At 40.3% G+C, this 12,159-nt stretch overlaps 1 protein-coding gene across 22 annotated transcripts in view; it reads left to right on the top strand.

Moving 5' to 3' along the window:
• EYA1 (EYA transcriptional coactivator and phosphatase 1) overlaps positions 1-12,159 on the top strand; it is an 83,283-nt gene that overhangs the window by 17,344 nt on the left and 53,780 nt on the right. For all 22 annotated transcript variants that reach the window (XM_083623311.1, XM_083623309.1, XM_083623312.1 and 19 more), the window contains 3 exons: positions 8,447-8,524; positions 10,191-10,260; positions 10,561-10,703. In XM_083623311.1, the coding sequence (XP_083479437.1) occupies positions 8,447-8,524; positions 10,191-10,260; positions 10,561-10,703 (291 nt within the window). The remainder of the gene's footprint in view (positions 1-8,446; positions 8,525-10,190; positions 10,261-10,560; positions 10,704-12,159) is intronic.

Below are 12,159 nucleotides of genomic sequence, written 5' to 3'. Positions count from 1 at the left end.
ACAGCCAAGAGCTGCTTGCAGCCTATGGGTTACTGTGTGTTTTATCTTACTACTGTTGTTGTTGTTTAGTCGTTTAGTCATGTCCGACTCTTCGTGACCCCGTGGACCAGAGCACGCCAGGCACACCTGTCTTCCACTGCCTCCCGCAGCCTGGTCAAACTCATGTTGGTAGCTTCGAGAACACTGTCCAACCATCTCGTCCTCTGTAGTCCCCTTCTCCTTGTGCCCTCCATCTTTCCCAACATCAGGGACTTTTCCAGGGAGTCTTCTCTTCTCATGAGGTGGCCAAAGAATTGGAGCCTAAGCTTCAGAATCTGTCCTTCCAGTGAGCACTCAGAGCTGATATCCTTCAGAATGAATAATAATAATAATAATAATAATGATGATGATGATGATGATGATAATAATAATACTTTATTATTTATACCCCACCCATCTGGCTGGGTTTCCCCAGCCACTCTGGCGGCTTCCAACCGAATATTAAAAACAATGTAGCATCAAACAAATAATAATAATTTGATTTTCTTGCAGTCCATGGGACTCTCAAGAGCCTCCTCCAAGACCATAATTCAAATGCATCAATTCTTCGGCAATCAGCCTTCTTTATAGTCCAGCTCTCACTTCCATACATCACTACTGGGAAAACCATAGCTTTAACTTTACAGACCTTTGTTGGCAAGGTGATGTCTCTGCTTTTTAAGATGGTGTCTAGGTTTGTCATTGCTTTTCTTCCAAGAAGCAGGCGTCTTTTAATTTCGTGACTGCTGTTACCATCTGCAGTGATAATGGAGCCGAAGAAAGTAAAATCTCTCACTGCCTCCATTTCTTCCCCTTCTATTTGCCAGGAGGTGATGGGACCAGTGGCCAAGATCTTAGTTTTTTTGATGTTGAGCTTCAGGCCATATTTTGTGCTCTCTTCTTTTACCCTCATTAAAAGGTTTTTTAATTCCTCCTCACTTTCTGCCATCAAAGTTGTGCCATCTGCATGTCTGAGGTTGTTATTTTTCTTCCTGCAGTTTTAATTCCGGCTTGGGATTCATCCATTCCAGCCTTTCGGATGATGAATTCTGCATATAAGTTAAATAAGCACGGAAACAATATACAGCCTTGTCATACTCCTTTCCCAATTTTGAACCAAACAGTTGTTCTTTATCCAGTTCTATCTGTAGCTTCTTGTCCCACATAGAGATTTCTCAGGAGACAGATGAGGTGATCAGGCACTCCCATTTCTCCCATTTTACTAGGAACATCTAAAACTGCTAGTCATGACACTTCCATTTGCAGTAAAATACAAGGATACTGAGCAAGAACACTTATTATTTTTGTTGTTTGTTGCTTGTTACCTGGATGTCTGCAAGCGACTTACAGCATTTACTTGGGGAAAGGCTGTGCCTGAATAGAGATGAATGACTTCTTCCACCACCACCAGATCATGTCAGGTTGGCTCAAAAATAGGTGAAAAATCAGGAAAAAGCTTATGTCTGATCTAATCTGATTTCAGAAATAAGCCGGCCTCCCTCCCTGAAACTCTCCTCTCTCTCATGGATTCTTTCTCCCTCCCATCCTCTGATCCCACAAATTCATTCTCTCCCTCTCTTCAACCCCACTTATCAGTCATGGTGATTGTCTGGTGAAAAGAAATTGCATATAATTTAATTTATCACTGAACAGCAAAAAAAAGTGTAGGCTATTAAGGGCAAAAGTGTAGGCAATTAAGGGGACCTATCTGCTGAGCTGGTGGGGAAGGTTTATTTTTTAGAGGTTTGGGGGGATGGAAATATAATTATGTGATACAGCACAGACTTTGTATGCAGAACCGTGGTAGGACTGGCATCTCCAGATAGGGCTGGAAAAGATTCTTGTCAAAGCCCCCAGAGAGGTTATGCCAGTCATTGTAGACCATACAAAGTCAATGGCCTGACTTTGTAAAAAGCAGCAACTTACTATATACTGTATAAGTCAACTGAAGGTATTGGTCTCAATATCATTTGAAATGGCTATCTCATGGGTGTTCCTGTTTTATTGTGGATGTACAGCATTCTTCAATGTGTTCTTGGCACAATAATAGTGGTGAATTTATTCCACTTTAGTTTCTTTTGAGGTGCTTTCACAATGCTATCATATTATTGCTGTTTGGAGTGGCTATAGCACAAAAAAGTGGGACTGAAATAACGAAAAACATTTGTGGTACATAAAGTTAAAGGATTCCAGTAGGAAGTTAGTAATGAAATCAGGCTTGCGTGTAACTGCCCCAATAGCATCATGAGCATGGCTTATCATGATGCGTGATAAAAAGGACATCTGGAGGGGCCCTGGGTGGTTGTTTTTCTCATGGAAGGTGGATAGGAAGAGATATCTAGAATTTGACACACTTGCAACCCTTTCTCATGGCATAGCCTTGGTCTCCTTTTCTGCTCACTTTCCTCAAATGCAATGGCACACAGCAGGAAGAAGGATGTGTGTATTTCTCCTCCTATATTCCCATATTTCCAGTTCTCTCTTCCCCACTGCCCCAGCTCCACTCACTAGCCTCCACCCTTCTTTCAAAAGGAAGTATAATCAGGCTTCTTTGTCAACATGAACCATGAGAATCTGTTTTAATTGGTAGTGCTTTTGGATAACCGAGGGCAAATGAGACATGGTACTAGATGTGTCATTAGCAATTATGTGTGTGCTTGTGTGTTTAAGTTAATAGGTACATGTGGGCCCAGTTTTCATTGGGACCACAGTGTGTGGAGTGCAATTTGGCCAAAAATGCTATCTAAGCTGCTCTTAGGAAGGAAAGTTCCCATTGTCAAAGGGAAACTTTCATTGATTTCACAGCAGGAAGAAAAAGTTAACCCTTATCTCCCCATGCACAGCTGCTGTGATGAAAATAATATACACACCTGCTGTTTAAGGTTGTTGTTTTTTCCTTAAGGGGGTGTGCTAATGATGTGTATAGCCATTAGTCATCTAATTTGGTCCTAATATCTGCTAAGAACCAAGTTCAGATGTTATTTCTGAAAACCTAATTATGGATGTATGCACATGGGGCATATTCATGAATGGAGAGAAAGCATGTGCACAGCTTGAGCTGCTTTGAAGGTTTTTACTGCAGCTAGATCACTAAAAAGAATTGGCAAGCTATTTTCCATTTAAAACAAGTCTGCTTGCTCAGATGGGTACACTGCAACAATCAGTGCTGATGTGCTCCATGTCATGCCTTTCAGCTAAATCTACTATTTTCTGTTCACCTACATGGGCAAATGATTTGGGGTGGTCCAATGTGTTTTCCTTGAAGTGTCATTGTATGTAGCAGAACTTGCATGTCATTCTTTTGAAACTGAAGCACCTTGTTGTCTTCAGTGTTCCTAAATGCTTAACTTCAGAGCATACGGTGGCTGGAGAACTCCTTTTTCATGCTGATGGGCATGAACACTAGGACACTGAATACATGTGCAATATTGTATCAACCCCTGAGAACTATAGTTTGGTTAAACCTGGCATGACTCAACCCCACAGCACCATCCATGGCAGAGAGATCCTCCTGTAAGCGAACACATTTGAGAACAGGGACTTCTTGATTAGTGAAAGTAAAATAGATGATCTCCACCTGCTAGGCTTCTTTTCATGCTCCATAAATTTAGAGGAGGAACCTCCTCATCCCGCCCAATTTCTCTTCTACCTGCATTTTCCATGGATCAGGGTAGGGAATTTTCAACCTTTGTGACAACTGTGATTAAGCAGTATAGCTAAATAAAAATAAATAAATAAATAATGAGATGCTCAGTATAGTAATTTACCTGAGCATTGGAACTCTAAAAACATCTGCACATCTCAGTCTCATCATGGCCATGCTTTTCCTGCGGTTCTGCAAATTGTATTCCAGTGGAAAATAGAGGGCACACTTTGTTATCAGAAGCTGTAATAGTTCTGCATTTTATGACTGAATCTAATGGGTGATTAAGATTATAGGAATATAATAGGAGAAATAATTCTTCTGTATGTTACCTAGAAAAGAAACATATGTTAAATGTTATTTACCTATCATTTAAAATTAGGTCAATTTTGCCGTAGTAGTCTTTCAGTAATCAATTTTGGGGTTTATTGTAAAGATTGGCTAAATGGCTAATGCATTTTGAAGTTTGAATTTGTACTTTTCTTCCAAAAGCCCATGACCTATTTCTTCCCAAAGCTTTGACCTATAGTGGTGCGTCAACAGCACACAAAATATGAGTGATATACTAACTGCTGTAGGAAGGACGGGATGGAACTCATAGGGCCAAGAGCAGGGGGAAATTCTTCAGAGAAGTATGAGAATATAAATATGGTTTTGGAAGAAGAAACAATTGGCAGTACAGGAAAAATGTATTCAAGGCTGGACCGAATTCCAGCATTGCTTGAGTAGAGTTTCAGCTTACTTGGATAGTGTGGTTTCTAAAATGTGGTAGAAGTGGTTTTAAGCACATTCACTGCATTCTGAGGCATTTGTTTGAGAAAAGAGGGTGTATGTCAAAACTCTTCTTTTCCACACTTAAAATATCTATTTGTTTTTAAGCTTGGAGCTCCTTCGGGAGTGTATTTTACTGCCAGGTTTTGGGGACCCTCCAAAACTCTTACACCTGCAATAGGTTACAATGCAGAATTGCTTATCTGCACTTTGGCAATGTTTTAATATAATGTGTGGGTATGGAGCAATCTGAGAAGGCGAAGCCCTTACAGCATAGCTGCTGTGTATGCCCTGCTGAGTGCTATTTTCTTCCTGATGGCCTTGGTGGTCTTTTGCGCATCAGGCCTTATGAAAAAATTAGGACAAACTGACTGTATGAAAACCCAGTTTCATCTTTGCAGACTGTAGTGTGCAAACTTCTAGTATCATTCCCAGTAGTCGTGCAGTGTTTCCCAAATGTGGGTCTCCAGCTGTTTTTGGACTACAACTCCTATCATCCCGAACTATCAGGACCAGGGATCAAGGATGATGGGAATTGAAGTCCAAAAACAGCTGGAGATCCAAGTTTGGGAAACACTGAGAATGCATGATTTGAAGTCTCACACCTTTCCCACTCCACTGTGTCAGAAATATCCAGTTAACAGGTGATGTGAATGGGTTAATGTATCACAGGTGCTTCAGGTCTAAAGGGCTGGGATCATATAATGTGTGGCATAAAGTTGAAGGTTTAAATTATTATCCCCATTGGCCTGGTTTTCTCAGTTCTCACTAGCATTGCATAACACACTCAGCCAATAGAAACACAAACTTTTACCCACAAGGGAAGCTTTAAATTAGGAAAACCTCTTTGGATATTGGTTGAGGAGAGGTGCTAGTGTGGTATAGTGATAATTAAAAGTGTTTTCAAGTTGGCTTTAGGATTTTTGTACTATTTGTAACCAAATGAAATAAAATAGTCTGCCAGCTATAATACCTGGCTATGTATGAACTTTGTCATGGTTGCTTTTTGAACTGCTCGTCCTTCCAACCTGGTGCAGTTTGGGCTAATAGTACCAACTGCCCCTGTAGGGGTGTGGGACCCATTATTATGGTCTGTCCCCGGAGACTTGTGGACCGCAATGGATTCCTGTGAAATTTTCTGGTGAATAGAACTGGCAATCCTGCAGAAGACCTTATTTTGTTATGGAATGACAAGATGCAGAAGGTTGTAGATATGATAGATCTTGAGCATTCTCTCCAACACTGTGGAGCATATTCAGCTCCCTGGTATACTGGGGAGCTGCATGTGATGAAAAAGACCAGGCGATGGCTAGAGTGCAGGTGGTGGAAGTCCCACTGCAAAGATAACCAAACATGTGAGAACACCCTATTGTGCTTACTGAATGGGGGTGAAAACAACGAAGAAGACCTACATCATTGATTCCACTGGGTCCTCTAAAAGTCAGCAAGCGGAACTAGTGAATATGTGGTTCATGGGCTATTGACACCCATATTGGTGGATGGAGCCCAGGGTACCTCAGAGACCCTTTGTGACCTGCCTGAGGACAGTGCCATTCGTCTCCATAGCATGTGAGATGCCAATACTCCATCAAGCCATGTTTAGTGGGAGCAGTTTCAGTTTTTGCAGCCTGATTGAAGCTAGCTAGGGAAACATGGCTGGGTGGGTTCAGTGTGTGATGTATGCAACTTCATGATAGGGTGGTGCTAGCCACTGTGGAGGTGATTGTGTGGTCATTCATGGGGGGGGAACACCCGGTACCCAGTGGTATTTTACAACTACCCAGTTTTTAATACCCTTTTTGGACAAGAAACATGAGAGGGTTGACCCATTACAATCTGTCTTCAGACCCAGGTTCAGAACTGGGCATTCCTTGGTCACCCTACTGGATGACCTCTCTCAGGAGAGAGACAGGAGGAGTGTGATGTTGTTGCTGTTCCTCCTGGACTGTCATGAATCCTGGGAAGATGGAGCCTTGGTGGGTGAGTGACTCCCAGGTCAGAGTAGTTGATACGTTGCCTGTCCTAGATGAGGTTGTGCTCTCACTGAAGAAGCAGGCGCCTATATAGTTTGGGGATGTTCCTGGATCCAGCTCTGTCACTGGGGGTGCAGGTGTCCTCAGTGGCTAGGAATGCCTTTTACCAACTTTAATTGGTAAGACAGCTATGGACATTCTTGGATCAAGATTGGCTTGACCACGGTTGTGCATGCATTGGGAACCTTACAGTTTGATTACTGTAATGCCTTCTGCTGGTGCAACCCTTGGGGTTAGTCTGGAAGCTGCTTGCAGGATTTGCACTGGCAGCCGATCTACTACTCGGCCAACTTCAAGGTGTTGATTGCTAACATAAGGCTCAATACAGCTCAGGACCCAGGTTACTTGAGAAACTTCCTTATTGCTTATAAACCCTGTATGTCGCTGTAGTCTGTGGGAGATTTCCTCCTGCAAGTTCCGAAAATCTGAGAAGCCTGTTCCACAGTAACTGAGAGCAAGGCTTTCAGTGTCACTGCCCCTGTTCTGTGGAATAGCATTCCTTACAAAATATGACAGACACCACCCACTATCTGCACTTTCCAAAACAATTGAAGACATGTTTGTTCCCATAGGCTTTCACAGCTGGATAAATTTTACTACAAGTGTCTGTTTCGTTGTATTTTAGTTTTGTTTTAAATGCATTTGCTGTTTTTGTGTTTTTAATTATCTCAAGTGTAAATGGTTTTATAATGTCTAGAAGATTATTAATAAATCAGTATTAATAATGATCATTCTAATTTATCAAGTGCCTGTAAATTTCTGATTCCATAAATAAATTCATGTTTTACTTTATTATAAGGGCTTTAGTTTACTCATGAGCCGTACTAACCCACACTCAGCTTATGCTAATCAAATTCTGGGAATCCTCTCTAGTTACAGGGCATTGCTTATGCCCCACACTCTTCCCAGATTTGCTCCAGAGAGTTGGGGGGAATCCCTGCAACAGCTAATTAAGCCCAATCTTCCACTCCTGTTGCAAGACCAACTATGCATCCGCCACTATCCTAGTTAAGAAACATAAGGTAGACTACAGTTGCAAGGGGCACTGTGGTTGCATGTAAAATGATACAGATTTAATACCTGTGATCTCCAGGTAGGACTGGGGGAAACTGTCTGAAACTAGGAGAGCTCCTGCTAATGTGTACAATAGTCTTGCTCAGTGCAAGGCAGCTTCCTTTGAAATGTACAAAACTTGGAATATTAAAGATACCTGTAAATGTATAGTTTAGCAGAATGTAAAATAACTAAGAGTACTGCAGTGTCTGTGTGTTTGTTACTGTATCATGAAATGTCCTGAAAGTTAGAAAGATTAGGTGTAAAAAGTTAGAATAAAGTACAGGCGGCGACCATTTTGCACTACCTACATGCAGGTCGTTTTGGAACCAGAAGAGGACAGAATGGGGGGGCAGGGCAGAATGGGGGTGAATTGGGGTTATGCATGCTCCGCCTACACCAGGAACAGAACCCCTGTGCAAAATGGTCGCCGCCTGTGCACTAAATTATATAATTGGTTTAGTAACAGCAGAATTCTGTTCCCATCTACCCAAGTTCAATTGGACTTGCTCCCAAGTAAATGCTGTAGGATTGCAGCCTAATATTGTACTGACCTGACAGTAACTTTTTGGCATTATGTAGATCACCTCAGAGACTTGCTAGAAAGGCAATAAACAATTCTGTTGTAATGGTTTTTACTCATTTCGGACAGATGTACATATTTTTGTGTCTAATATGTTTATAGAAAATAAATGTACAAAATAAGCTTTGTGTTTCTTAGAATTAGTGCTGCATTAGTATATATGAACATAAGCAATTAGTGTACGAGTGTGTTGCACGTATGCATGAGTGTTTGTGCACAAGTATGAAATTCTGTGCATGTCTACTCAGAAGTAAGCCCCACTGAGTTCAGTTTTACTGACTGTCAGGGAAATTTGCCTGGATTGCAGTCATAGTGAACATAAAACACACTTTATTTATATTTTAGTTAAAACAGAGCCAATGAGCAGCAGTGAGATTGCTACTACAACAGCAGACGGGTCTTTAGACAGTTTTTCAGGATCAGGTAAGGAAGCATTTGCCATGTGTAAATATGATACCCATATATGTTTCAGATATTTAATTAGGAAATTGTTTCTGAGTAAAGACAACCATACATTCTGTGGATTTTCATGTGTGTATTCCCCTTATTGGCAGCAGTTGCCACTTATTAGCTGCCAAGTCTATTTTGAAATTAATAGTGAAATTCTATACACGTCTACTCAGAAGTAAGTTCTGCTGAGTCCAATGGGGCTCCAGTTCCAGGTGAGTCTAGCAGCCTCAGTTTGGTCTAGCAATATTTTCTTCTTAGCTGAAATACAGAGCTGTTACTGGTGACATTTACTGGGCACCCTTTAGTCTCAGTGTAGTCCAAGCCCACATTTTAGTTGGCATATGTAAAGCAGATAGCTTTGCCTCAAAAAATCTAAGTTTGTGTGAAGACAAAAGTTTATCAGCTGTGGTGAGAACCTATTTTTTTAAGTGCAAAGCTGTCCCGGTTATTGCAGCAGGAGGTAACAGTCAATCTGCACTGTTCATAGCCAGCTACTGCTGCAAACTTAACACTGCCCCAATCTTGACAAAGAAAAAGAAATGTATATTTGAACAGTGAAGGTGCTTCAGCAGTTTTACTGCTGAAAAAAATGGGTTGCATTCCATGTTAGTCCTACTCAGAGTAGATCTATTAAATTAATGGACATGAGTAAATTAGGCCTTTAATTTTAGTGAGTCTTTTCTGAGGAGCACTTAGCTGGATGCTGCCCACTATGCCTGCCTTCAATACTTTTTGAAGGCCAACCAAAATGTCACAAAATATTATGCAAAGTTTCAAGTTTGATATGTCAGTTTTACAATCTCAGTATTGGTACACTGTCATTTTTTTCCCAAGATTCTAGCTGAGAAAATCCAACAAGGAATGCTTCCTTTTTGGTTCTATAGCAGCGTGAATGTCTTCAGCCATCACTGTGCTTGAAAACATGCTTTGCGATGAAAAGGTTTTGAGTCTGATCGGTAGCATATCTAGGTTGAATGGGGAAGTCCCTTGTCTGTAAAGCTACGGCTAGTCAGTGCAGATAATACTAAGTTGGATGGACTAGTGGTCTGACTCTGTGTAAAGCAGCTTCATAAGTCACACACAGTCATTGGAAGGAATAAATAATAAAACACTGAAGAGGAATTGCTCTCTTATTGGCATTTGTTTCATTCCTCACTACCATGTGCTAAATAGCTGTTTTCAGTAGTGGCTATAGTTCTTGGGAAGGAAAAATGGAAGTATGATTGTGGGTTTGAAGAATATCTGACTCACTAAAATGCCACCCTTGTATAAAAATGCTGACATTTTACAGCATTTAAATTTAAGAACCATGCATGGAGTAATTCATTTAATTCAAGTGCAAAATTGTGAGAAAAGTGGAGAGTTAATTAAATGGCTAGAAATATGACAGGGTGTGTTAAAAAGGCCTTAAAGTGTGACATATTTTTAAAACGGTCCCTTAAGAGCAATTGCAAAAGCCTAATTTGCAATAAAGATGTTGAGAATTGTTGTGCTAGCCTGGATCTAGTAAAGTATTACTTGGCGCTGTTTTAATTTTATTAAACTTCATTAAATTTCTAAAGTTCCTTTAACAGAAATAATATTTAGGTTAGATGTGTGTGTTTACACTTCCATGTGCTTTCTTTTCTCCTCCGTACAGCAATTGGAAGCAGTGGCTTCAGCCCAAGACAAACTCACCAGTTTTCCCCACCACAGATATACCCGTCCAAGTAAGATGTCTGTTACGTTTAAAAAAAAGAAAAAGAAAAAAAGTGGAGTTAAACCTCATTTATAATTATAATTGAATCCATCTGCAAAATCATAATTGAAATCAGTTTACCCTTGAGAGAGGTTGTACTTTAGAATAACTACAAATGTATCTTTAGACGTAGAAAATTGTTTAATTAATTAATTTGTTTTGCACAGTGGCCAAGGAATTTACATTCTGTCATGCAGCTTAACCAAAACGTTTGCATGTTTCTATCTAATACAAAGGCTTTCCTGTTTTCTGTCATTTTTGCAACGAACAGCAGACCATACCCGCATATTCTTCCTACTCCTTCACAAACGATGGCTGCATATGGGCAGACGCAGTTTACCACAGGGATGCAACAAGCCACAGGTTATTCAACGTACCCACAGCCTGGTCAGCCCTATGGAATCCCATCATATGGTGAGTAAAGTTTTTGGGGAGATGGTGACAAACAGTTGTGTATTGGGCTGTGAAGTCGCTTTGCTGATGAGTGCAGCGTTACTTAGTGACAGAATACCACATTTTAGTAGCTTAAGTACAAGTATGTTGCAAAACCACTGAGGCCTGAAAAGAAGTAGAGCATTGTTCCATGATTTTGGAATCACACTCCTCAGTATTTAGCAGCATCTTAACTTTCACATCCCCATGTCTCCCACTTTCTTGCTATGCGCTATTTCCAACTAATGTCCTTGCAGAAACACAAGAGTTTTTGATCCAGAGGGAAGTATCTGCTAGTAGAAGAGGGGAGGTTATTTTTTAAAAATTCGTTGTCCCATCAGCAGTCCCCAGTGTCCCACAAAAATCTGTTCTGGAGGATATGCAAACCCAGTAGAATGGATTTTCAGCATGCTCCTGAAAATTTCCCCCTCCCCCTCTGTTGTCAGATGCCTCCAATGGAGTAACAGAGCAAGGAGGGTCATTTGGTTCCTAGTCTGTGGGTATATGTTGCTATATTAGGTACTTGAATGTCCTATGACAAGAACCAAGTTATATCTATGGTTTGTGTAAAAAACAGAAAGATCAGTGCACATTTTCTTTATGGAGCATTAAGAATGTTAAAGACGCTCCCAGCATGCATGGTGCATGTAGACGCCCTTGCTGCATTTTACTTATTAAAGTATTTCTTATGAAATATAGAAAGAATAATTCAACCAAACTTAAGTCCCATTAACATCAGGTGCCCTTTTAAATGTGTTGTGGGTTGCGGGGTGGTATTGGTTTGTTTTTGTTCCCGTTTTATTATATATTTTGTGTTTTTTATCTTGTATTTTTGTGTTATGAACCGCCCTGGAATCTACAGATGAAGGACGGTATACTACTACTACTACTACTACTAGATTTCCAAGGCAGCTATTAAACATACCCAATAAAAGCAACCCACAATTTTATTTAAAACAACCGTTAATAAACCAAGAAGTACTCAACAATTGAAACAGGAGCCAAAGAACATCATAATAATATATCCAAAAGTACTGCCTCATATAAAAAGGCTTTACACTTTCTCTCCCTATATGTTGACTGAGAAGGGCACTGGCTCATCTCAACTGGAAGCACGTTGCCCTAAAAGTTTTGGTGATCCCCACTGTTGAGCTCACCATTGAGGACTTCTGAACTATACTATCTCCCTATATAACGGAAAATAAGTCCACTGGGGTTTATTCTCTAATAAAGTGTGACCAGGATTGCCATCTTAACCAACAAATTAAATTGACTGAAACTCGGGAAATAATGGGTTATGTTTTCTTTAACTGGCATTTACAAATTCATTTCTTTTGTATTTGCTTAAATCTAGCAAATATAATCTTGTGACCTGTTTTAAACTTCATCTTAGTAAAGTGACTATCAGGATTATACTTTCAAGTCTATTTTTAAATGA

The sequence above is a fragment of the Podarcis filfolensis genome, assembly GCF_964270895.1.
Source record: "Podarcis filfolensis genome assembly, chromosome: 7".
Taxonomy (NCBI): Eukaryota; Metazoa; Chordata; class Lepidosauria; order Squamata; family Lacertidae; genus Podarcis; species Podarcis filfolensis.
The sequence above is the reverse complement of the archived record's forward strand: the minus strand, read 5'-3'. Positions and strand labels throughout refer to the sequence as shown.